This window comes from Delphinapterus leucas, chromosome 7 (genome assembly GCF_059928025.1).
Source record: "Delphinapterus leucas isolate spDelLeu-1000000601 "Yukka" chromosome 7, BTC_Dleu_Yukka2, whole genome shotgun sequence".
NCBI classification, from domain to species: Eukaryota; Metazoa; Chordata; class Mammalia; order Artiodactyla; family Monodontidae; genus Delphinapterus; species Delphinapterus leucas.
This window is the reverse complement of record NC_143135.1, coordinates 104,946,557-104,969,048: the sequence shown is the minus strand read 5'-3', so window position 1 is coordinate 104,969,048 and position 22,492 is coordinate 104,946,557. Positions and strand designations below refer to the sequence as shown.

At 40.5% G+C, this 22,492-nt stretch overlaps 1 protein-coding gene and 1 non-coding gene across 3 annotated transcripts in view; one reads left to right on the top strand and one right to left on the bottom strand.

Moving 5' to 3' along the window:
* ZBTB44 (zinc finger and BTB domain containing 44) overlaps positions 1-22,492 on the top strand; it is a 70,876-nt gene that overhangs the window by 36,717 nt on the left and 11,667 nt on the right. For both annotated transcript variants that reach the window (XM_022556246.3, XM_022556244.3), the window contains exons 2-3: positions 4,864-5,936; positions 21,024-21,108. In XM_022556246.3, the coding sequence (XP_022411954.1) occupies positions 4,919-5,936; positions 21,024-21,108 (1,103 nt within the window). In that variant the 5' untranslated portion in view covers positions 4,864-4,918. The remainder of the gene's footprint in view (positions 1-4,863; positions 5,937-21,023; positions 21,109-22,492) is intronic.
* Positions 14,390-14,461, bottom strand: TRNAG-CCC (transfer RNA glycine (anticodon CCC)). The gene has a single exon. It is a non-coding gene; the product is annotated as a tRNA-Gly (tRNA).

Below are 22,492 nucleotides of genomic sequence, written 5' to 3'. Positions count from 1 at the left end.
TACATTGAACAAACACAGTTTACGGAAGGTACTCAGAATCCATTTTATTTTTGTCTTCCATCATCCTTATAAATTTATTCTGTGGGGTTAATACTCCCTCCAGCCTCTTGAAGGGCAAGTCTTAATAACTTTTCTGGTTACTTTCAGGGAATAGAAACATTATTTTCGAGAACTAATAAATTTAATTCAGAGTTAAAGGTTTTCTTCTTTGCCCACCTCAGGCCTACTCTAGGTCTGCAGTGGAAAGTGAGGTTGGTTTGCCTTCCTTTTTCTTTCTGTTTTTCCTCTCTGCCCTTCTATTCCTCCTCATTTGCTGACTGTGGTCTCTGGCCCCTCCAGGATTGAATAATAAGGAAAGGTCTTTAATAACAGCAGCAGCAGCGGCTGACGTTTCTGTAGCATTCATTTCGTGCTAAGTACTGTTAAAAGCACTTTATGTGTATCAGGCCAGTTAATGCTCAGAGCTCTCTGAAGTAAGTTCTGTTATCCCTGTTTCACTGCTGAAGAAATTACGGTGAAGTTTGGTGACTTGCCTAAGGTCCCACTGCTACACATGGCGGTACCAGGATGTGCAACCCAGCATTTGGGCACCAGAGTCTCTAAAGCCATTCCGGGCGTTGCTTTTATATACTGTTGAGAGATGGTAAGCATACTTCGTAGTCTTGGCCAGAGTTTAAATCAGACTTGTATCCATCAGATTTTTTTCAAGTGTGACACATTTTCTGTAGACCTGAAACAAAGGGCATATTTGCCTTAACCCCTTTCCATTACTGGGGAGTAGAAGGGAGTGGGAGAGGGTTTGAAACTCACAACACACTGATCACTCGGCAAAGTCCTTTTCTAATATTTAACTCTTTGAACGTTGAAGGTGGGTGTAACTCAAGGTTGAAACTAAGTTTTCCCCTGCCTCCATGTCCAGGTGGCCTTGCACCTCACTTTGGATGCAGTATCTGTTGTTTGGGGCCTCCACCCAAACCGAGATTGAAATGTTTTCAACATCCTGTTGCACGTGTTCTCCAAATATACTATTTAATTTCTTGCTTTCACACCTGTGTTCATGCAGATGGTCCCTGGATTATGAGTATCACTTGCTTGAAGGCATGTTCCTCCCTGAACCATGTGATCCCGATCAAACTAAGTGCTCCTCATGGCCTGGCTTTTAAAGAAGCCAGTTTACTGGGGTACAGCAAATGAACAAAAAACTTCCAAATAAAGCTTTCCCATTTTTTTCCCTCTTCATCTCGTTCCTGTGAGAGAGAAATCAGCAGATATGTTAAATGGTAGTTTGGTCAGATCAGTCTTAGCTGCCTGGTGTCTCGTTGTGATTGCTTGTCTTTGGGAAAGCGCACAGGCAGGTTTATATTTGAGATGTCGCCTCTGATTGGTCAGGGTAGTTACTTCAGCGGCCTTACCTGGCTGGCTCGGCCCAGAGCTTCATGCCATTTATTGTGTTATCAGACTAAGAAGAACCTCAGATTGGTCATTTTGTCTTCTCATGTTGGGATATTCAGTGAATTTTTTATATTTATTGAGCTGGAAATCTTTAGGGTGTCTTTTTTTAAATCTTTTCCCCTTCACATGTACATTTACTTACAAAGAACATTCGAAAGTGATGTTTATGTAGTGGATTGATGTTTGCACTGACGACCTCTGCATGCCCACATTTAGAGTAACTTATAGTGCCATTAACAACAATTTGCCAGTACAGTGCACACACTGTAGGCAAGGCACGTCAGGATGGTGAGCGCTCACTGAGATCGTGTGAGGTCCCATGAGAGCCTGGCACTCCCGTCTGCTTTATCACCCGGCAGAGCTCTACCTTCATTACTCCCTGCCCTCCATGGTGCCTCTCCTGCCCTGCACGTTCAGAATTAAATTTTTCTTTGTTTGCTTTCACATAGCACTAGCTGTGTAGTTTTAATTAGGTACGTGTGTCGTCTTCATAAAGACTAAGTTTTCTGTGGTTTTTTGGCTGCATTGGGTCTTCGTTGCTGCGCGTGGGCTTTCTCTAGTTGCGGTGAGCGGGGACTTCTCACTGCTGTGGCTTCTCTTGTTGTGGAGCATGGGCTCTAGGCGCGCGGGCTTCAGCAGTTGTGGCATGTGGGCTCAGTAGTTGGGGCACACGGGCTCAGTAGTTGGGGCTCGCGGGCTCTAGAGCTCAGGCTCAGTAGTTGCGGCGCACGGGCTTAGTTGCTCTGTGGCATGTGGGATCTTCCCGGACCAGGGCTCGAACCCATGTCCCCTGTATTGGCAGGCGGATTCTTAACCACTGCGCCACCAGGGAAGCCCAAGACTGTAAACTTAATGAGGTCAAGGACAATGTTTTATTTTTAATTGTGTTCCTCTCTTTACATAATAAAGTTCCTCACATCTAATCAGTCGATTATTGAATTAAGTTTTCAATAGTATAAACAAAATCAGTCAGTAGTATGATTTGACTGTCAGAATACCGGGTTTAGTCTTACCAATATTTGTACCCAGACAAGGGAGGTAAAAATAGTAAAGTTATGCTCAAGTTATAATCCTGCCATACCTATCATATTGTGTACAACTCTGGGAACCAGTCTTAAAGGAATACAGGAAATGGAGATTGTTGAGAGCATAGCAAGGATGTTCATCAAATTTTAAGGAGAACTTAAAAGGACAAGGGATGTTTAGCTTAAAGAATAGAACCTTAGGAAAGAATGGAATGTGACTGCCATCTTCAGTTTTTGAAAGCTTTTTCAAGGGGAAAGAAGAAGTAGACCTACTCTGCATGACTTTGGGGTTTGAACCAAGAGGAACTGAAACCCTAGGGTTTTGCAGCAGTATGGTGCTTTTTAAAAGAAAAAAATTGTTTAATGTGCAAAAAGAAGAGAATAAACACCCATAGTCTACCAGTGATTCCCTTGAATATGATGAAAGCTGCCATCAATACACACATTCTGTGTGCAATTTCAGAAGGATCATGGCACCCTTAGTGAATCCATGAATCTCTAGTTAAGACCTCATGTTCTCTTGTTCTGTGTGTGTGCGTGTGTACAAATATAAACGTGTGTATATATTTCACAAAGATGATTATCGTCTGTATACTCATCACATTTTTCTCTAAATACATAATAATGACCACTTGAGTTTTCACTGTATTCAGTAATTGTGCATTCGTTTAATACTCAGAACCACACATTTTTCCAGGTCAGTTAAATATTCATGATCTTCAACACCATTTTTAACTGGTGGCTATATTTTTGAGACATTTGAAATCTTCTTTATCTAGAGATGATTTACAAAAAGTGTTTCCCCAAATTTGCTTTGCATTTATTTTAGTACTTTTTTTTAAAAAAAAAAAAGAAAAGTTATTTGTCTTAGATAAAATAATTGATGTACATAGCTATGTGGGGTTTTTTTGTTTTTTTTTTTACATCTTTATTGGAGTATAATTGCTTTACAATGGTGTGTTAGTTTCTGCTTTATAACAAAGTGAATCAGTTATACATATACATATGTTCCCATATCTCTTCCCTCTTGCGTCTCCCTCCCTCCCACCCTCCCTATCCCACCCCTCTAGGTGGTCACAGAGCACAGAGCTGATCTCCCTGTGCTATGCGGCTGCTTCCCACTAGCTATCTATTTTACATTTGGTAGTGTATATATGTCCATGCCACTCTCTCGCTTTGTCACAGCTTACCCTTCCCCCTCCCCGTATCCTCAAGTCCATTCTCTAGTAGGTCTGTGTCTTTATTCCTGTCTTATCCCTAGGTTCTTCATGACATTTTTTTTTTTCTTAAATTCCATATATATGTGTTTAGCTATGTGTTCTTGTATTGGAAAAGCAATCTAACAGTCAAAAGACCCAGATCTTAGCTTTGGTTGTCATTTGTTAGCCATTTAACTTCACTGAGCATTAGTGTTTTCTTATCTTTATCAAGGGGCTAGTACAAGCCTCCGTGACTTTCACATAGAGGATGTAAAAAGAGTTTAGGGGGAAAGTACTGTAAAAACTATTATTTAAAAGTATTATTAGATTTGCAAAATTAAAAGTATTTAAGAATGTCAGTTTTTTACATTTTTAGTGAATAAATGTAAAATGTGATACAGGCAAACCAACTTTTTTTTTTAAGGGAAAATCCAATCAGTTGATTACTAAACATTATTTGTTTTATAAATTTTCTTTCAGGAAGGTGGTTTTATCGTGTTAGTAATCTAAACAGCAGTAGCTGCTTTCACCTACGAGTGCTCACAACGTGCCAATGCTGTGCTCAGCACGTGCGGCGTGTATTGTCTCATTTAGTCCTTGTAACAAACAGCCTTGGAGGAACTGTTGAAGAAAGAATGCAGACCTAGCACGTCATAACACTTAGACTCTTGGTCACTTGTATTTACTCACTTTATATCCTAAAAGAGGCAGGATAAAGCATTGAGGTTAAGAGTGTAGGTTCTGGAGCCAGCCTGACTGGATTTGAACCCTGGGTCTGCCACTTAAAAATTTTCTGACTTCAGCAAGGTAGTTAACCTTTTTCTGTTAAATGGGGATAAAATGTACCTACTGGTAGAGACATCATGACAATCAAATTATCGAATGTGAAGCATTTAGAACTATATCTGGAAAATAGTATTCTATAATTGTCATTATTTGCAAATTATTATTATTTAAAACTATGCAGCTCATTAAGTGTGACATTAGCTCACAGACTCCACTGATAGGACACTTTAGGGGACAGATATAGAGAATGTATTTTAATATATTTCTTACCTTGAACTAACTTTCTCACTACCATCTTTCAGCTTGTTGATTTAGCATGGTGGCCTCATGAAAACGATCTAAATCACCTTTTATTTCAGCTACTAAACCATCAATTAATGCTTATTTTATGTATCTTTTAGGACATTCTGATTCATTTGCATCCTTGAAGAGCATCGGTAGAAGAGGAAGGAAAAGATGGGTGTGAAAACATTTACTCATAGCTCCTCTTCCCACAGCCAGGAAATGCTTGGAAAGCTAAATATGCTTCGAAATGATGGACATTTTTGTGATATCACTATTCGTGTCCAGGACAAAATCTTCCGGGCACATAAGGTGGTACTAGCAGCTTGCAGTGATTTCTTTCGCACCAAACTTGTAGGCCAAGCAGAGGATGAGAACAAGAATGTGTTGGATTTGCATCATGTCACAGTGACTGGCTTTATACCCCTTTTAGAATATGCTTACACAGCCACTCTGTCAATTAACACAGAAAATATCATTGATGTTCTAGCTGCAGCCAGCTATATGCAAATGTTCAGTGTTGCTAGCACCTGCTCAGAGTTCATGAAATCAAGCATTTTATGGAATACACCCAACAGCCAACCAGAAAAGGGTCTAGATGCTGGACAAGAAAATAACTCTAACTGCAATTTTACGTCTCGAGACGGAAGCATTTCTCCAGTGTCTTCAGAGTGCAGTGTGGTAGAAAGAACCATTCCTGTTTGCCGAGAGTCGAGGAGAAAGCGCAAAAGCTACATTGTTATGTCTCCTGAAAGTCCTGTGAAGTGTAGCACACAAACAAGTTCTCCACAGGTATTGAATTCTTCAGCTTCCTACTCAGAAAATAGAAATCAACCAGTTGACTCTTCTCTAGCTTTTCCCTGGACTTTTCCTTTTGGAATTGATCGAAGGATTCAGCCTGATAAGCTTAAGCAAGCAGAAAATACCCGGACTTTAGAATTACCTGGCCCATCTGAGACAGGTAGAAGAATGGCTGATTATGTGACTTGTGAGAGCACAAAAACTACCTTACCTCTGGGTACCGAGGAAGATGTCCGGGTCAAAGTAGAAAGGTTAAGTGATGAGGAGGTCCATGAGGAAGTATCCCAGCCTGTCAGTGCATCCCAGAGTTCACTGAGTGACCAGCAGACAGTGCCAGGAAGTGAACAAGTCCAGGAGGACCTTCTGATTAGTCCACAGTCTTCCTCTATAGGTATAGTGTCTTCTATGTTTTCCATAATGCTATGAAGTCAAGTCTAGCTTTTCTTTTTTTAAAAGATTTAATTTTTCTTTTTTTTGCCTGTGTTGGGTCTTTCTTTTATTTTTAATAAATTTATTTATTTTTGGCTGCATTGGGTCTTCGTTGCTGCAAGCTGGCTTTCTCTAGTTGCGGCGAGAGGGAGCTACTCTTCGTTGTGGTGCATGGGCTTCTCATTGCAGTGGCTTCTCTTGTTGTGGAGCGTGGGATCTAGGCGCTTGGGCTTCAGTAGTTGTGGCTCACAGGCTCAGTAGTTGTGGCTCACGGGCTCTAGAGCGCAGGCTCTGTAGTTGTGGTGCACAGGCTTAGTTGCTCCGTGGCATGTTGGATCTTCCAGGACCAGGGCTTGAGCCCGTGTCCCCTGCATTGGTAGGCGGATTCTTAACCAATGCGCCACCAGGGAAGTCCCTGCGTTGCGTTTTTGTTGCTGCACACGGGCTTTCTCTAGTTGCAGCGAGCGGGGGCTACTCTTCGTTGCGGTGCATGGGCTTCTCATTGCAGTGGCTTCTCTTGTTGCAGAGCACGGATTCTAGGCATGCGGACTTCAGTAGCTGTGGCTCGTGGGCTCTGGAGCGCAGGCTCAGTAGTTGTGGCTCCCGGGCTTAGTTGCTCCGTGGCATGTGGGATCTTCCCGCACCAGGGATCGAACCCGTGTCCCCTGCATTGGCAGGTGGATTCTTATACACTGCGCCACTAAGGAAGTCCGTAAGTCAAGTATTTTTAAGTGCTTATTAGATAAAAGTTTGGTGCTGTATCCTATAGGAAGTATTAAGAAGAATAAAACATGGTAACTGGGTTTTTTAGATGGCATTAGCTCTACAATATTTTTTTAATAAGTTACCCATGGGGAGCAAAGAAAATAGTTGAACAGCATCTGATGGGACACATATATGATGGCACAGTTCATGTCTGTGATTTGTGAATTACTTTCAGTGCAAAAAATACCAGTTTAAAAAATCCAGTTAGTGTTTTATTCTTGATTAAAATATTTATTGAAAACTTAACCATGTGCCAAACTTGGGGATATATGAAGAAAAAGACATATAGTGCCTGCGTCTGAGGAGTTAATAGTCTAATTGGGGAAGCAGATGAGTAAATCAACAATCAGCACTAGACTAGAGGTAGGAACAGTGTGTTACAGGTTCACTAAGGAAAGAGCAAGTTAACACTGTGTATTTGAGCTGGATCTTACATAATAAGTAGGAGTTTGCCCAGGTGAGGGAATGACATTTCTTTGAAAATGTATAAAAGCACAGAGGTGTAGAAGAACATTGCATATTTGATAAAGCAGTGAATTCAGTGCACAATGATGTGAATAAAGCATGGAAGCCTACAAGTATAGAAAATAATGGGAAATAAGAAAAATGAGCAGTTGAGAACATGTTGTGAAAAGCCTTGAACACTAGTTTCAGCTAGGAGTGCATTCAACTGCGTATAACAGAATCCCTTCAAAATGGCTTAAACCAAATGGGATTTTATTATTATTGCATAAAATATTCAGAAATAGGAAGTCCAGGACTGGTAGAGTGGCTCTACAGTGACCTAGGCCCCTTATATTTTTATAATCCACCCTCCTTAGTTTGTCATCCATATATTTATTGCTTCATGGTTATAAGATTTTTGCTTCATCTTTAGCCTCATATTCTAGAAAGGGGTAACTCTTGTGTGGAAAATGTTCCTAGAAGTCCCCAAAAAACTTCTGCCAGTTTATGTCACGTCATCTTTCCTAGCTGCAAGGGAATCTGGGAATACATGTATATTAGTTGGGTATGTAACTGCCTCACAAAATTACAGGAGAATGGATATTGTATGCAACTAGCAGTGTCTACCACAGCTTGGCCAAGCAAGCTTGGGTTTTATCCTAGTGGTAATAAAGAGTCTACCTTAAATGAATGAAAAATAAAACATTTACAGATATTTTAGGAAAATGAATTTGATATTGGTCAAATTCATAGGGGGTTGGCTGGGGAGAGACAGTCCAAAAACCAGTAACAGTACAGTTGTCTTTGTATGAATGAAGATGCTCAGCATAATACTATAAAGAAAATGGGTATTAAGAGACTTTGTAAAGGAAGAATCATTACTGCCTGATGATATTGAATATGTGGTTTGAGGGAATAAGAGGGTCAGGGTACCTGGATGACTAGGAAAATACTGATAACATTTTATTATATTCATTGATTATAAGTCACAGTTTTTCATATTTTATTATCTCTAAATTCAGATATGTTTTGCAATTAATAATCTTTACGGTTACTTTTTCTTTCTTAATGGTACAAAAAATAACGGTAATTGTACACTCGACAGGAATCTATTAGATGCCATAACTACTATGAAAATCATTGGGAGGAGGTGGGAGCCCAGTTTTAAGAGTAAGTCAGCAAGATTTGTTCCGTGTGAACCATGCTTGGGTCATGACCAGGCAACATGCCACAGAGCCGTTGAAAGGCAGGGTGGGTGAGATCAAGACTGGAGATTACCAGTTTAGGACTTTTAGTAGTGACAGATTGACTCTCAACAGGAAAATGTGTGTGTAAGAGCCAAAGCCAAAGAACTGATCCTTGAGAAGTATCTATGTTCAGGGAGAGAAGAAAACCCAACAAAGATCAATAAAGAGGTTTTCTCCCAAAGATTGGAGAACAAGGAGGGCCCCTTACCTTTGTTAATTTCTTGGATTTTGATCCACCATATGAGTTTCCCAGGGCTGTCACAGCAGCTGCCACACACTGGGTGATTTAAAACAAGAGAAATTTATTTCCTCACAGTTCAGAAGGCTAAAAGTCTGAAATTATGGTGTTGGCAGGGAAGGTTGTAGGGAAGGATCCTTTGCTTCTTCCTAGCTTCTGACAGTTACTAACATTCCTTGACAGTCCTCAACGTGTAGCTGCATCTCTCCAGTTTCTGCTTCCATCTTTGTGGGGCCTTCCCTCTGTCTCTGGCTTCAGCACCACATCTCCCTTCTAAGGACACCAGTCATTGGATTATGGCCCACCCTACTCCAGTATGACCTCATCTAACTTGATACATCTGCAGAGACCCTATTTCCAAATAGGGCTATATTTACAGGTGCTAGGGGTTAGGACTTGAGTATGTCTTGGGCGGGGGGGAGGGGGGACACAATTCTACTCATATACCTACTAAAGATAATATTCCGAAATTTGGGACAAGATACTTGTGCTTTTCAAGTGACCACACACTCAGTAATATATTTGATGGCAGGAGATCCTAGCTATTTGACAGTGTGACCAAGTTTTTGTTAAATTACTAACATGTTTAATCTTGGAAACACCTTGGTACCTTCTGAATAATGAACTAATAAGTAATTACTATTTTAATTATCTGAGAACTTAGAAGCCAAATATTAATCTGAGTATCTTTCTAACTAAATATGTGAAATAGCCTTATTTTACCACTCAAGTATATCTAATCAGTTCACATTTTACCTTTATTATATTATTAACATGATTAAATAGAGAAGTTAGGAGCATAAGTAGAATAAGCCTTTCAGTTTTATAAGAATACTTCCTTTCCAATATATACTATTACAAATGTAGGTTCTGCTACAAAGCAGACATACAAAGAACTCTGACCTGAATATCATATAATCAGATAATCCACATTAGGGTTTTTTTCCCTTGTCTTCATAGCAGATGTACTGATCACTCTCAGCTAACCTATCTTAACTCCACCTCTGCACACACTAAAATAAAGCCCTACAGAAAAAGTTAAATCCCTCAAGTATACTAGGCAGTGAAAAAATGTAGGAGGGAGAAGGGGAAGACGTGTGTGGTACTTTTTTTCCATATTCCATAAGAATACTTCATAAGAGTACTTAATTTTACTAACTTATTAAAGATGATATATAGCAGGTAGTTTGTCATTCCAGAGACTGAGAGTATAATACTGAATATACTCATTATAAAGAAAACAAACAAAAAATACTCCTTATGAAATTCTAAAATAATAATTTAATTACTCATGAAATTAATTCAAATAAGATTTTACCTGTTCTTTTTATTGCCAGTTGCCCAGCAAAAAGTTATAAAATCTGACACTCCCAGTAAATACAATAAGTACAGAAAATTTAAGAGAGAAATAATTGCTAAGTTTAGATTGGGTCTTGTTTCTCAAAAAGCTGGCCATCTATATCTGGTATGGTTTAAGGAAAATTTGTTTAAGTGAGAAGGACTTCATGATAGGGCTTCATTATTTGTCTTGAAGTATTCGATTATCTGTATACACCAAAGATAAAATAGTTTTAGATAATCCACAGTTTACTCTGCTATCAAAGAAATTCAGGGTTTTTTTCTAGACTCTAAAATCTGCCGTTAAAAGAGAAGTGACTGTTATGAGGGTCAGTTAAGATGTTGAGAAATTTGACGGTTTGTGTATGAATAGTGAATAAACTTGTTGAGGTGAGCAGTTAGAATGATGGAAGAATTTGCGACACTGAGCATATATGCAGTATAGCATAATGATTAAAAATTCAGGACTTGGAGTCAGGCAGGTTTGGAGTCTGCTACCAGTTTCTGCCACTTACTAGATGTGTGACTTTGAACAAGTCACTGAACCTCACCAGGTTTCCATAACCTAAAGTAATGGTAGTATTACCTATCTATTAAGTATGTCAGTGCTCTCCAGCAGGAACACACCTGTAGTTGAACAAGTTGGGGTGGTGGTTTTAATACCTGAAAATCCCAAACAGTTACTTAAATATACAGAATGAGTTAGTGTGCAGCGGGCATGTGTAAACCCTATGTCCAACATAGAAGTAGTATCCTAGTAGTGGGCGTATTGGAATGTAAGTATCATTCATTACAGCAAGAGTGAGCCAGTTTTGGTCCCTTAAAACGGACAGATTCCTTAAGTGGAGTTAAATAGTTCCTGCAAGCCAGGCTCAAGTATCTCTGAAGAGAACGAACTGGCTATCATAATCAGGATGGTCCCAGGATTAGTGTCTTTCTGACTGAATAGGTCTTGCTGTTAGGATTGTAATGACTTCAGCAGAAACATGTTAATTTGAGGTCAGGGTCCATTTTTCTATGGCCGAAGCCTGGGATATGATATAATATTCCCTATAAAAGGGAATCTACCTTCTGTAGTGCTTAAAAGAACAGTTATTAAGTTTTTGTCAGCAGGGTCAGATGGAGGATAATAGATCCAGCAATCTGTTAAATTCAGATTAGTAACTATGGTCTGGGGTGGGGGGGAAAGTACAAGAGTTTTGTTTTTCCTTAAGTGGCAGAAGGAGATCTTAGGAGTTCAGAAACAATAGGATGAAGATGAAAGATCGTATTGGTTTTAATAGGCAAGATTAATAGTAAAGAGTACTGAAGAATCAGAAAATTAATCTGATTTTGTCATCTTGGGTAGGAGCTGTCCATTTTGAAGTCAGTATCTTCTGGAGAATTCCTTAGAAGGAATGGATGCACAGGAGTTGGAAGGGTGTGATACGTGTCTTTTAAGTTGGGAAACATGAATCCAATGAATGCCACCTCAAACTGTTACCACTGAATCAGTTGTTAACAATATCAAATCAGTTCCTTTCTATTGATAATCAATGGAGAGTTTTCTCTGGTGGCATCTTTTCCAGAAAACCAAAACTCCAGATTTTAAGTCATTCATAAGCTCTTCTCTGTTTGTGATAAACCTGGGGTATCATTGTAGTAGTATCAGTTGGTGATCGTGTAGAACCTAAGATTTAAACCAAAATTCCCACTTGAAAAAGGCAGCCTACTATTAACTCATAAGGAGTCGACTTGTGGGTCATAGAGATGATTTGTCTTATTGCTGTCAAGGCTCTTGGCAGTACTTAAGACTGTGGAAGTTAAGGGGGTTTTTAAGTGCTTTGATAAGTATAGTTTTAAGATCTCATGTGTTCTCTTTATTTCTCTCTTGAAGTTTGTGGATGATGGGGACAGCGGAGAGTCTGAGTAAAAGATCAGCTTATAGAGTTCTTTCAGAGCAACATCAGTGTAATGTGTGGTCCTGTTACTTGAGAATAGTTGGGATTTCCCCAATCAGGAATACAGAATCTATTAATTTTTCTTTTGCCATTACAGCATAGCTCTTTAGCATGAGGACGCCTCAATCTACCCTAAAAATAAACAATCATCAAACAAACTCATAGCTCATTTGGAGGTGTTTAAAGATGTACATCAATGCTTGGTTCCTATCTTTGTCTTACCAAGGTTGTGTCATCGCTGGGAAGGCCATACACTGGAAATACCCATGGGGGTATAGCTCTTGAAATCCCTGCCCCAGTGTTGGTACAATATTGATGTATCTCAGATGGACAATCTTGTTCATGTCGGAAGCTCCCTGCAAAATGGCTACTTCCAATTCCAAATTGTCCTTGGTGAAATTGAGTCAATTGAGAGATAAGTGTAACGTGTTAGGATTATGGAGAAAACATGAAGGAAACAGATGTTTGGCCTGGAAGAGATGCAGTTTCAGATTGAGATGACTCATGAGAACTGCAGTGGTCCATAAGAATAATGCTTGTGTAACTTTTTATTTCCAGTTGCAGAGGCCAGGGACCAGCCGAAGCCTCCTGGTTCTGGGGTTCTGGGCATTTGAAACTAAGCAAAGCAGTTCACACAAAGAGAAAATTGAAGTCAAGTCCTAATAAGGTTTTTTTAAACATCTTTATTGAAATACAACTTACATATCATAAAAGTTGCCCATTTAAAGTGTATACTATGGTGGTTTTTAGTATATTCACAGAGTTGTGTAATTATCCCCCCGAAAAGAAACCCTGTACCCCTTAACAATGCCTCTCTTCTAGTCCTACCCCTATCCCTAGGCAACTACTAATACACTGTATAGATTTGCCTGTTCTGGACATTTCGTATAAATGGGAGTATGCACTGTGTAGTCTTTTCTGACTGACTTCTGTCACTTTCTGTTATATTTTCAAGGCTCATATATGTCATACATTGTAAAGTTTTGAAATGTTTTTGCCAGTCGGAGATCTTCTGAACTCAGCCTCCAGGGCCAGTTCAGATGGACCAGTCTGGTCTCTGTCCATCCTCTCATTACAGTGTATTTCTCTTGTAGACAAGAGTCAACACTAGATAGATAGATCATAGGAGCAGGTGTTAGAAGGCCAGAAAACAGTTTTGTCAGGGAACAATGACAAGTCCAACTGGATAAACAAAATATTCCCCAAAGACCTTTTTCTAGGAAAGCAAAATAAGCCCAACACTGAAAGGCTTCAGTGAAATATTTGAGCTCACTTGAGCATGAACTTACCTACCAGCCAGAGGCAGGTTGCGCCTCAGAAGGACTTTTAGATATGCACGCTGTTGTCGAGGTTCCCAGTGCAAGGCAGAAAGACCTTCAGCCAAATCTCGATGAGCCCTTCATTTCTGCCAATGCGCTGTGGCCAGAGGCCACCAGGAGCATACCTGGTTAAACAAGTTGAGTTCAGTACCCATTTGAAGTGTGGGAGATCACACACCATGGGGTCTTTCAGGCTTCTCAATAAGAGGGTGTTAGAAAGGACTCATTAGAGGATTTGGGCTTGTGTTACGTGATTTCAGGACAGCTGCAAGAACAAAGGATTGTTTGTTCCATCCAATATAAGTAAGTGGGATTTGCTCGGGGACTGGTGATGTCGGAAAGCATAAATAACTCTGTGACTGAGAATCTTAACAAATATCTAGGAATGCAGACCAAAGTAAACCTAAGGCCAGCAGGGACTTCCATTAGCTAGAAAGGGGAGGTGTGGTACTTTTGTGATTGCACAGTGACCTTGTTTTTGTCTGTGTTTAAAAAAAATTATGTGTTTGAGACCAGTGTGATCGGGTCTGATGTTGGTGTTCTGCAAGATTGTTTTATGTCCAACAGAAAACACTAGGCCTAGCTGTGAATACCAGGCCCACTCCTAAGTGTCAGTGTCAGGCCAGTTCCTCTTTCTCAAGTATGAAATGAGGTGTTTAAAACATATAGAACTGTGGCTGGAACATGGTAAAAGCTCAGTAGTGGCTGGACCACTGTAGTTATTTTTCACCACCAGAAGGGTTTTTGTAAGTGTCTTAAGTACTTAAACAACGGTTAGCGAAAACAGAAATCAGTTTGATGGAACAGAAGCTATCATACAGCACTCCTTAATGATGGAAGAGAGTAGATTCTCTCTTGATAAAATAGCCCTTAACATGCAAAGCTGATTGTGTCTATAAATCCGCTTTACTGTTGTATAAGAGAGAGGGTTCTATTCAGAATTCTTAGTCCTCATACCACTGAGAGCAGAATCCCTATAGTTTTTTTATTTATTTAATTTTTATTTATTTATTTATTTGGCTGTGCTGGATCTTAGTTGCAGCACGCAGGATCTTTAGTTGCAGCATTCAGGCTCTTTTAGTTGTGGCATTTGGGCTCTTTTAGTTGCGGCATGCAGGATCCAGTTCCCTGACCAGGGATCGAACCTGGGCCCCTGCATTGGGAGTGCAGAGTCTTACCCACTGGACCACCAGGGAAGTCCCAGAATCCCTATAGTTTAGAAAGGAAACTTCTTTTTTTTTTTTTTTTTTTTTGCGGTACGCAGGCCTCTCACTGTTGTGGCCTCTCCTGCTGCGGAGCACAGGCTCCAGACGCACAGGCCCAGCAGCCATGGCTCACGGACCCAGCCGCTCTGCGGCATGTGGGATCCTCCCAGACCGGGGCACGAACCCGTGTCCCCTGCATCTGCAGTTGGACTCTCAACCACTGCGCCACCAGGGAAGCCCGGAAACTTCATTTTAATTATTTAAGAAACATCACTATCACCTCAGCAAAGTAAAATTGCTGGTATAGCCTGCTATTAAATCAGTTCAATTAAAATTCCAATTAATATGGTTACTTGTGCTGTCATGGGCAGAAACCACCATCTCAGGAAAAAGTTTACAAGATTTATTTGTGCTGATGGTTACATAAGTGATATAACACTATGTGTTATAATGTCCACAGTATGGATAGATTTCTAAAAGTCTGTTTTAACTCTTAATTTAGCTTGGTGTTGTTTTTATTTTTAGCTTTTGGCACATTTAATGTGCCATGGACTAGAAGAGAGTACCCTTTGTTTTACTTTCCATGCTTTCCATCAGATTAGGGATCTAGAGGCCAAGGTTTAGATACTTTAGAATGGAAATAGATTTAAGAGGGACCATCTGCTAGATATGTCTCGTACTCCATTTTAGTTCTTTTTGACCAGCCTTTTAAGCAGACTCCTGGTAACACCAGAATCAATCCAAAGCACAGTGGGTTTCATTTCCACCTCACCATGACCCCACTCCCTCCTAAAAGTATTACAGTTTACTTGATGGTGAAATTTCAGTTAGATCAATCTTCCTGGCCTGCCCTAATCACACCTCCAGGCCTTTTTTGCAAGTCTTTACCTATAAGCTTTAATATTGCCTGCGTTCTGAAGAACTGCAGAATACTATAAAGTAGATTTGTGTGTGTGTCCATGGTGACCAGATCCAAATACCAGGATTTTTCCAGTTTTTAATCCTAGGACAGATTGAAATGTTAGTGTTTAGTTCCCTCTTTAAGGAAAAAAGTGACAGTGGGAAGATATTGTCAAGTGAACAGCTCTTTCTTAAGCAAAATGCAACATTATCTGGCCCTCCAACCCACATCTGGTTTAAAAACAAATGAGAAGGATCAGGAATAAGTTGGATAAATAGGCATAGGGGAAAAGCATAAATGTTTCTTGATAGTAAGGGAATAAGAAAAGAAAAGGCATGCACAGGAATGCCAAACACACACCAGTAAGGGGGAGATGGGGGTGAGGGGACAGGAGGAATAGAGGTGCAGTTAGGGATGAATGTAAACGCATAGGGTCTTGTCTCCTTTCAAAAACCTCTATCAGGGCTTCCCTGGTGGCGCAGTGGTTGAAAGTCTGCCTGCTGATGCAGGGGACACGGGTTCGTGCCCTGGTCCAGGAAGATCCCACATGCCGCGGAGCGGCTGGGCCCGTGAGCCATGGCCGCTGAGCCTGCGCATCCGGAGCCTGTGCTCCACAACAGGAGAGGCCACAACAGTGAGAGGCCCGCATACCGCAAAAAAAAAAACAAAACTCTATCAGTGTATTAGAACACAGTATAACAATTGGTGTTCTTGATGATTACCGTGAGTCATCAAGAAACAAGAAAAGAATTATATTTAGTATTATTTATTTAAGAAGTCAAGGCAAAATACAACTGTCACAAATTTTCTAGTGCAAATTATTTAATAAAGTAAGCTTGGATGCCTTAAAAGGGATTCGGTTAGTTTTTTGGAAAATTTTACTTAAGTAGAAAATGTAATCAGTTCCTAATGTCAGCAAATTCAAGTGTTCCAAGGGGGAAAACTGAAGTATCGGATTCAAAATTTTCACTGGGAGGAAGTTTCATCCTGTGTATCTGTTAACAGATGATATTTATTAAATGTTCACATGTATATGGTGTTGTACAACTGTTACAGTTAGTACCTTTTAGCTTTCATTAAAATACTGCAACCAGAAGAGTGCTGGCCGTAAGGACTGCACAGCCGCAGAGGCTCGTTTGTTCACTTGGGGCAGCACAGCTTATTCGCACGCCGTAAAGACATTGGCCAGGTTCAGTACCTGATGAGAACAGGCGAGGCTGGTTGGATCTACTCTCCCACTGAAAACAACGTGATCTTTTTGTTTTAAGTCACCTTTTAAAGTATTTGAAAAGATGGTTAGGGAACTGCCAGGTTAATCTTAGGGGGGAGTCTGACGCAGAGAAGTAAGTACATGTCAGAGCACTAAAACCAGTTTTTATGTAAGACATTTGCCAAAACACAAGAGGCCTTTGGTTCATCAAGTCGAAGAGTGAGGGAAACAGAGGTCGACCCAGAGCATATGAAAGCTGTGAAGTCTTAAAGAAGTTGCCCCACGCATTAAGCACTAGGACTCAACCTGCTCCCCTTCCTCCAGACTCCACAGGGGACTCTAGAAACAGCTGCCTTGGCAGTGGGCCGACTAAGAGATGAAAAGGGAAAAGGGGGAAAAACACATCCCTGAGAAGTGGTGGGCACAGACCAGCCTCCTGCAGGTTTACATCCTACTTACTCCTTGCATGGGTAGGCCAGTGAATCTCAAACAGTGAATTGGGTTAGACAGGGCCTGCCCTCTAGGAACCTGGCAGAGGCGAACAGAAAGCTTCTCTGGAAGAGGGTATGTTCATCCTCCCCTTAGCAAATCAGTCCCCTGCAAATCATTTTCAAGGGCAGTAATCACTGTCAGAACAACCAGAGCACGCACGAAACATGGATATCAAACATTTTGGCAGCAGATGGGATTTCAGCAGAAGAGAGAATTGGTGAATCAGAAGATAAATTAGAAGAAATCACCTGAGTGCTGCACAGAGAGAGAAACTATTAGGGTTCTCCAGAGAAACAGAACCAGTAGGACATATATATAGATATACAGAAGGAGGTTTATTCAGAGGGATTCACTCACATGATTTTGGAGGGTTAGAAATTCCATAATCTGCTGTCTGCCAGGTGGAGTCCAGGAAAGTCGGTTGTGTGGTTCCAGCCCAAATCCGAAGGCCGGGGAACTGCTGGCCTCTTAGTGTCCAAAATCCCAGTCCAAGTCCAAAGGCCCAAGAACCAGAAGTGCTGATGTTCAAGAGCAGGAGAAGATGGATGTCCCAGCTCAAGCAGAGAGCAAATTTGCCCTTCTTTCACCTTTTTGTTCTGTTCAGGCCCTCACCAGACTGGATGATACCCACCTGCAATTGGTGAAGATGATCTTCCTTACAAAGTCTACCAATTTAAATGCTAATTTCTCTGGAAACACCCTCACAGACACACCCAGAAATTATATTTTACCAGCCCTCTGGTCACCCCTTAGCCCAGTACATTGACACATACATTAACCATCACACAGACAGTGGTAGAGACTATAGGTGTAAAAGAGGATAAGGGTTATGGATGGTACAAACATAGGTATGATGGAAGTCCTAAAAGGAGAGGAGAGAATGGCTGAGAATTTTCCAGAATCTACGAAAGACAACAGTCCATAGATAAGAGGCCAGCAAATTCCAAACTGGGAAAAGATGAAAAGAAACATGAACCTAGACACATTATAGAGAAAATTCCGGGAAAAAAAAATTAATGACAGATTACCTTCAGAAGAATATCTGACTTTTAAATAATGTTAGAAACCAGTGAAATGATATCCTCAATATGCTGAAGGAAATAACTACCAATCCAGATGTCTACACACAGTGAAAATATCTTTCAAGAATGGAGATAAGACATTCTCAAAGAAAAACAGAATTCAGCAGTATATCATCATTTAAGAAATGTTTAAGGATAGACTACAGGTAGAAGTGAAATGAACACAGATGGAAGCTTTAATATACACAAGAGAATGAAGAGCAAAGAAAGGTAAACATGTGAACAGATGTGGACAAACATTGCTTATATGAAAGAGTAGGGGCTTTATCAAAACAAAGAAGTAAAACGTCAGGCAATAATTTGTAAATTGAAGAATGGGTGTGTATGGGAAATGAAGTTAAAATGTTGTAAGATCCTTCTGTTGTCCATGAGGAAGGAAAAGTTTTTAGACTTGGTTAAGTATGTGTCTAATTTCCAAAGCAACCGGTAAAGTGAATAGGAAAAGACTGTAATTTCCAAACTAATAGAAAGGGGGAAATGGAATGATTATTATCGTTTATATTCAACAGGTTGATTCTAAAATGTAAAAAATGCGAAGGGCCAGGAATAGCAAAGATGTTCAGGGAGCAAATGAACAAGGTGAGAGGATTTGATCCACCTCAAATCCAGATTTATTATAAAGCTACAGTAACTAAAGTGTGGCATTCATGCAAGTACAGACAAGCAGAGGGAACTAGTAGAGAACCCAGAAACAGACCCATGCTTTTAGAGCACTGCAGAGCAGAGGAGAAAAGACAGACTTTCCAGTAACTGTGTTCCATCACAAAATCAACTCCAGGTGTGTTAAAGAAAAGACCCAAGTGCCAAGGGCAAAACCTAAATCTTTCATAAGGTAATTTGAGATAGGGAAGGATTTTTAAAAACAAGCTCTGAAAGCCATAACCATAAAGAAAAAGACTGATCAATTCAATTGAAATATAAATTTTTTGGTCATCAAAAGAAAATGTAAAAAGACAAGCCATGTAAGAGGGGAAAATATTTGTAACATCTTTTACCTACAAAGATTTTGTATCCGAAACATGAAAAGAACTCATGATAAAAAGGACAACTCAATAGCAAGACTTGAACAGGCATGTCACAGAAGAGGGGTTCAATAAATACATGAAGTTAAAAAAATACATATTCTATGACCAAGCAAGTCCATTCCTGATATAGATACCCTAGAAAAAAAAGCATGTGTATGTGCATTGTTACTTGAATATATGCACAGCAGGGAATTCCCTAGCGGTCCAGTGGTTAGGGCTCTGCGCTTCCACTGCAGGGGGCATGTGTTCTCAATCCCTGGTCGGGAACAACAACAACAAAAAAGAATATTCCCAGCAGTGTTGCTCATAGTAGCCTGAAACTGCCCATCAAGAGTGAATTGGATAGGGCTTCCCTGGTGGCACAGTGCTTGAGAGTCTGCCTGCTGATGCAGGGGACGCGGGTTCGTGCCCCGGTCCGGCAGGATCCCACATGCCGCGGAGCCTGCGCGTCCAGAGCCTGTGCTCCGCAGCGGGAGGGGCCACAACAGTGAGAGGCCTGTGTACCGCAAAAAAAAAAAAAAAAAAGAGTGAATTGGATAGATGATGAATAATATCTAACTTCATTTACATGTAACAACATGGATAAGTCCACAATATTGAAGGAAAGAAGCAAGACATAAGAATACATACAGTGTGACTCATTTTATGTAAAGTTTAAACCAGACACCATTAAATGGTATGTACTCTTGTGTACTCTTCGTGGTGAGGGCGTGATAGTAAATATTTTAGACTTGACTTCTGTCCCAAGCTCACTTGCTCCACTCTGCCACTGGAGTGAAAGCAGCCCTCGATGGTGTTCAGCTGTGTTGTAGCATAAAACAACCCCTAGTTTATGGAAATATGCATTTGAGGTAAAATTACTTATTAAAAGGAAGGGGGAGGGGATTTCCTGGCAGTCCAGTGGTTAGGACTCTGTGCTTTCACTGCCGAGGGCGCGGGTTCGGTCCCTGGTTGGGGGAAGATCCAGCAAGTGGAACAGCACAGCCAAAAACAAATGGAAATAAAAAATAAATAAAAGGAAGCAGGATAAGAAGAAAAGGAAAAAAATGATAACCATGAAAGAGGATGCTGATGGTTGCCTCCTGGAAGGAGGGGTTTGTGATCAGAGAAGGGTAATGGGAACTTTGAGGATGCTGCCAGGGTTTTAGGGGGTTGTGAGGAGGTTTCACAGATGTTCACCTTACAGCTGTCTTTCTCATTCTATGTGGAAGTTGTGTGTACAACAAGTAAGTTGTATGTCACAATAAAATAAGTTTTAAAAAACAAAACTTGTTAGTGCTTCCTTAAATGATTGTTACAACATTACTTAATTTTATGTGAATTTTTGTTTAGTTTACATTTGAATTGCTCTACTTTCTAAAATTTATATCAAAGAAATACTCTTGAAAGAATTTAAGTAGTGATATAAGGCTGTTGTTTCACATGTGATTGTTTGAAATCACATAAACGTTTAATTAAAAGTAGGGACTTAACCTGGTGGTCCAGTGGTTAAGAATCCGCCTTCCAATGCAGGGGATGTGTGTTCAATCCAGATCCCACTTGCTGCCGGGCAACTAAGCCCACGTGCCACAACTACTGAGTCCGTGCACCACAACAAAAGATCCCACACGTCACAACGAAGACCCCGTGTGCCGCAACTAAGACCCGATGCAGCCAAATAATAAAATAAAATGTAAAAATTAAACAAAAGTTAAAAAGTTACAGAACACTACTACTTCTGACCGGTAATTCAGGGTATATACATTAGATAATCTGTTCAGAGGCTTGGAGACACAGCTTACAATTTATATCTTGGCTTTATTTATTACACCAAAGTGTTGACAGCTGTCTTTTTTATTCACAGGTTCAGTAGATGAAGGCGTCACTGAAGGGTTACCTACACTGCAGAGCACTTCTAGCACCAGTGCTCACGCAGACGATGATGATCGGTTAGTACTGACATAGTACGTAGTTTTCTTGTAAGGGCTGTGCTTGTAACTCTAAACCCAAGCATTCTATCTGGGAGTTATAGAAAAGTTTATTGCGACCTCCCTTTAGTATATTTTTTAGTCATCAGGTAGCCACATAAATTAGACAACTTATAGTACAAGGGGTTTTTTTTGGCATTTCCAAGACTTCCCAGCCCAGTTGCTTTAAATAGTATCTATATTAGGGGTTGGCAGGCTGTGGACCACAGGCCAATTCCAGCCACCACCTTTATTTGTAAATCAAGTTTGATTGGAACACAGACATGCTCATTTGTTTACATATTGTCTGTGGATGGCAGAGTTGAATGGTTGAAACAGATCATGTGGTGTGCAAAGCCAAAAATAATTACATCTGACCTGCTACCAAAAAAGTTGATCAAACCCTTATCTATATACTCATGGCTCCCAAGTCATTATCTTCACATTGACCCTTCCTGCTTGATAATTTTCACATAGACATAGCAGGGCCAAGACTTAATATAAGGCCAAGACAGACTCTAGCCTTTCCCTCCCCTCAGACCTGCTTCTCCAGTCCTCCTGTCTCGGTGAACAGCACCATCATCCCCCCAGTTTCCCAAGCATTGCCTCTGGGAATTATACTTGATCCTTCTTTCCCTCACCTCCCACCACCATATTTAATCTTTAAGCAAGTCCTGTCAGCTCTGCATCCAAAATATACTTCTCAGTCCACTTCTCCTCCAGCTCTGCTACTGCCACCCCAGCCCAGGTCACCACCATCTTTTGCCTTCACTACAGTAACCTTCAACTGGCCCCTGATTTCATTCTCCCTTACTCCAGTCATTCTCCATGTAGCAGCCAGAATGATTTTGTTTTTTAAACTAAGTCAGATTATGTTGCTGTTCTAAGTAGCAGATTCTTAAAATTCCCCAGTAGATTCACACTTAAAATCTAAACTCCTCACTATGCCTTTACAGGCCTACCTGATAGGACTTCCTTCAGACCATACTCCTCCTTGCATACCATATCCAGCCACACTGACCTTCTTTCAGTTCCTAGAATATTTCTAGTCCATATTTGTTCTGGCTTTGGGGCCTGTCTGCCATTTTAGGGCCTTTACTCTGCCTGAAATGCTTTCTCCCCTAATTTCCACATTGCTCACTCTTTCCTGAATCTTCAGATCACTGTCTTAAGTGTCAGTTCTCAAGGAAGATTTTCCTGACCACCAGTCTAAAGTAAAACACCGATCACTCTGATCACTTCTGTTTTAATTCTCTGTTCTGATCATTTTCTCGAGTGTTTATTGTCTGTCTCTGACCACTGAATATAGACTTCACTGAATTAACTCCTCCTCTTAGAGTCCGGGACAGACTTAAAAAGTATATTT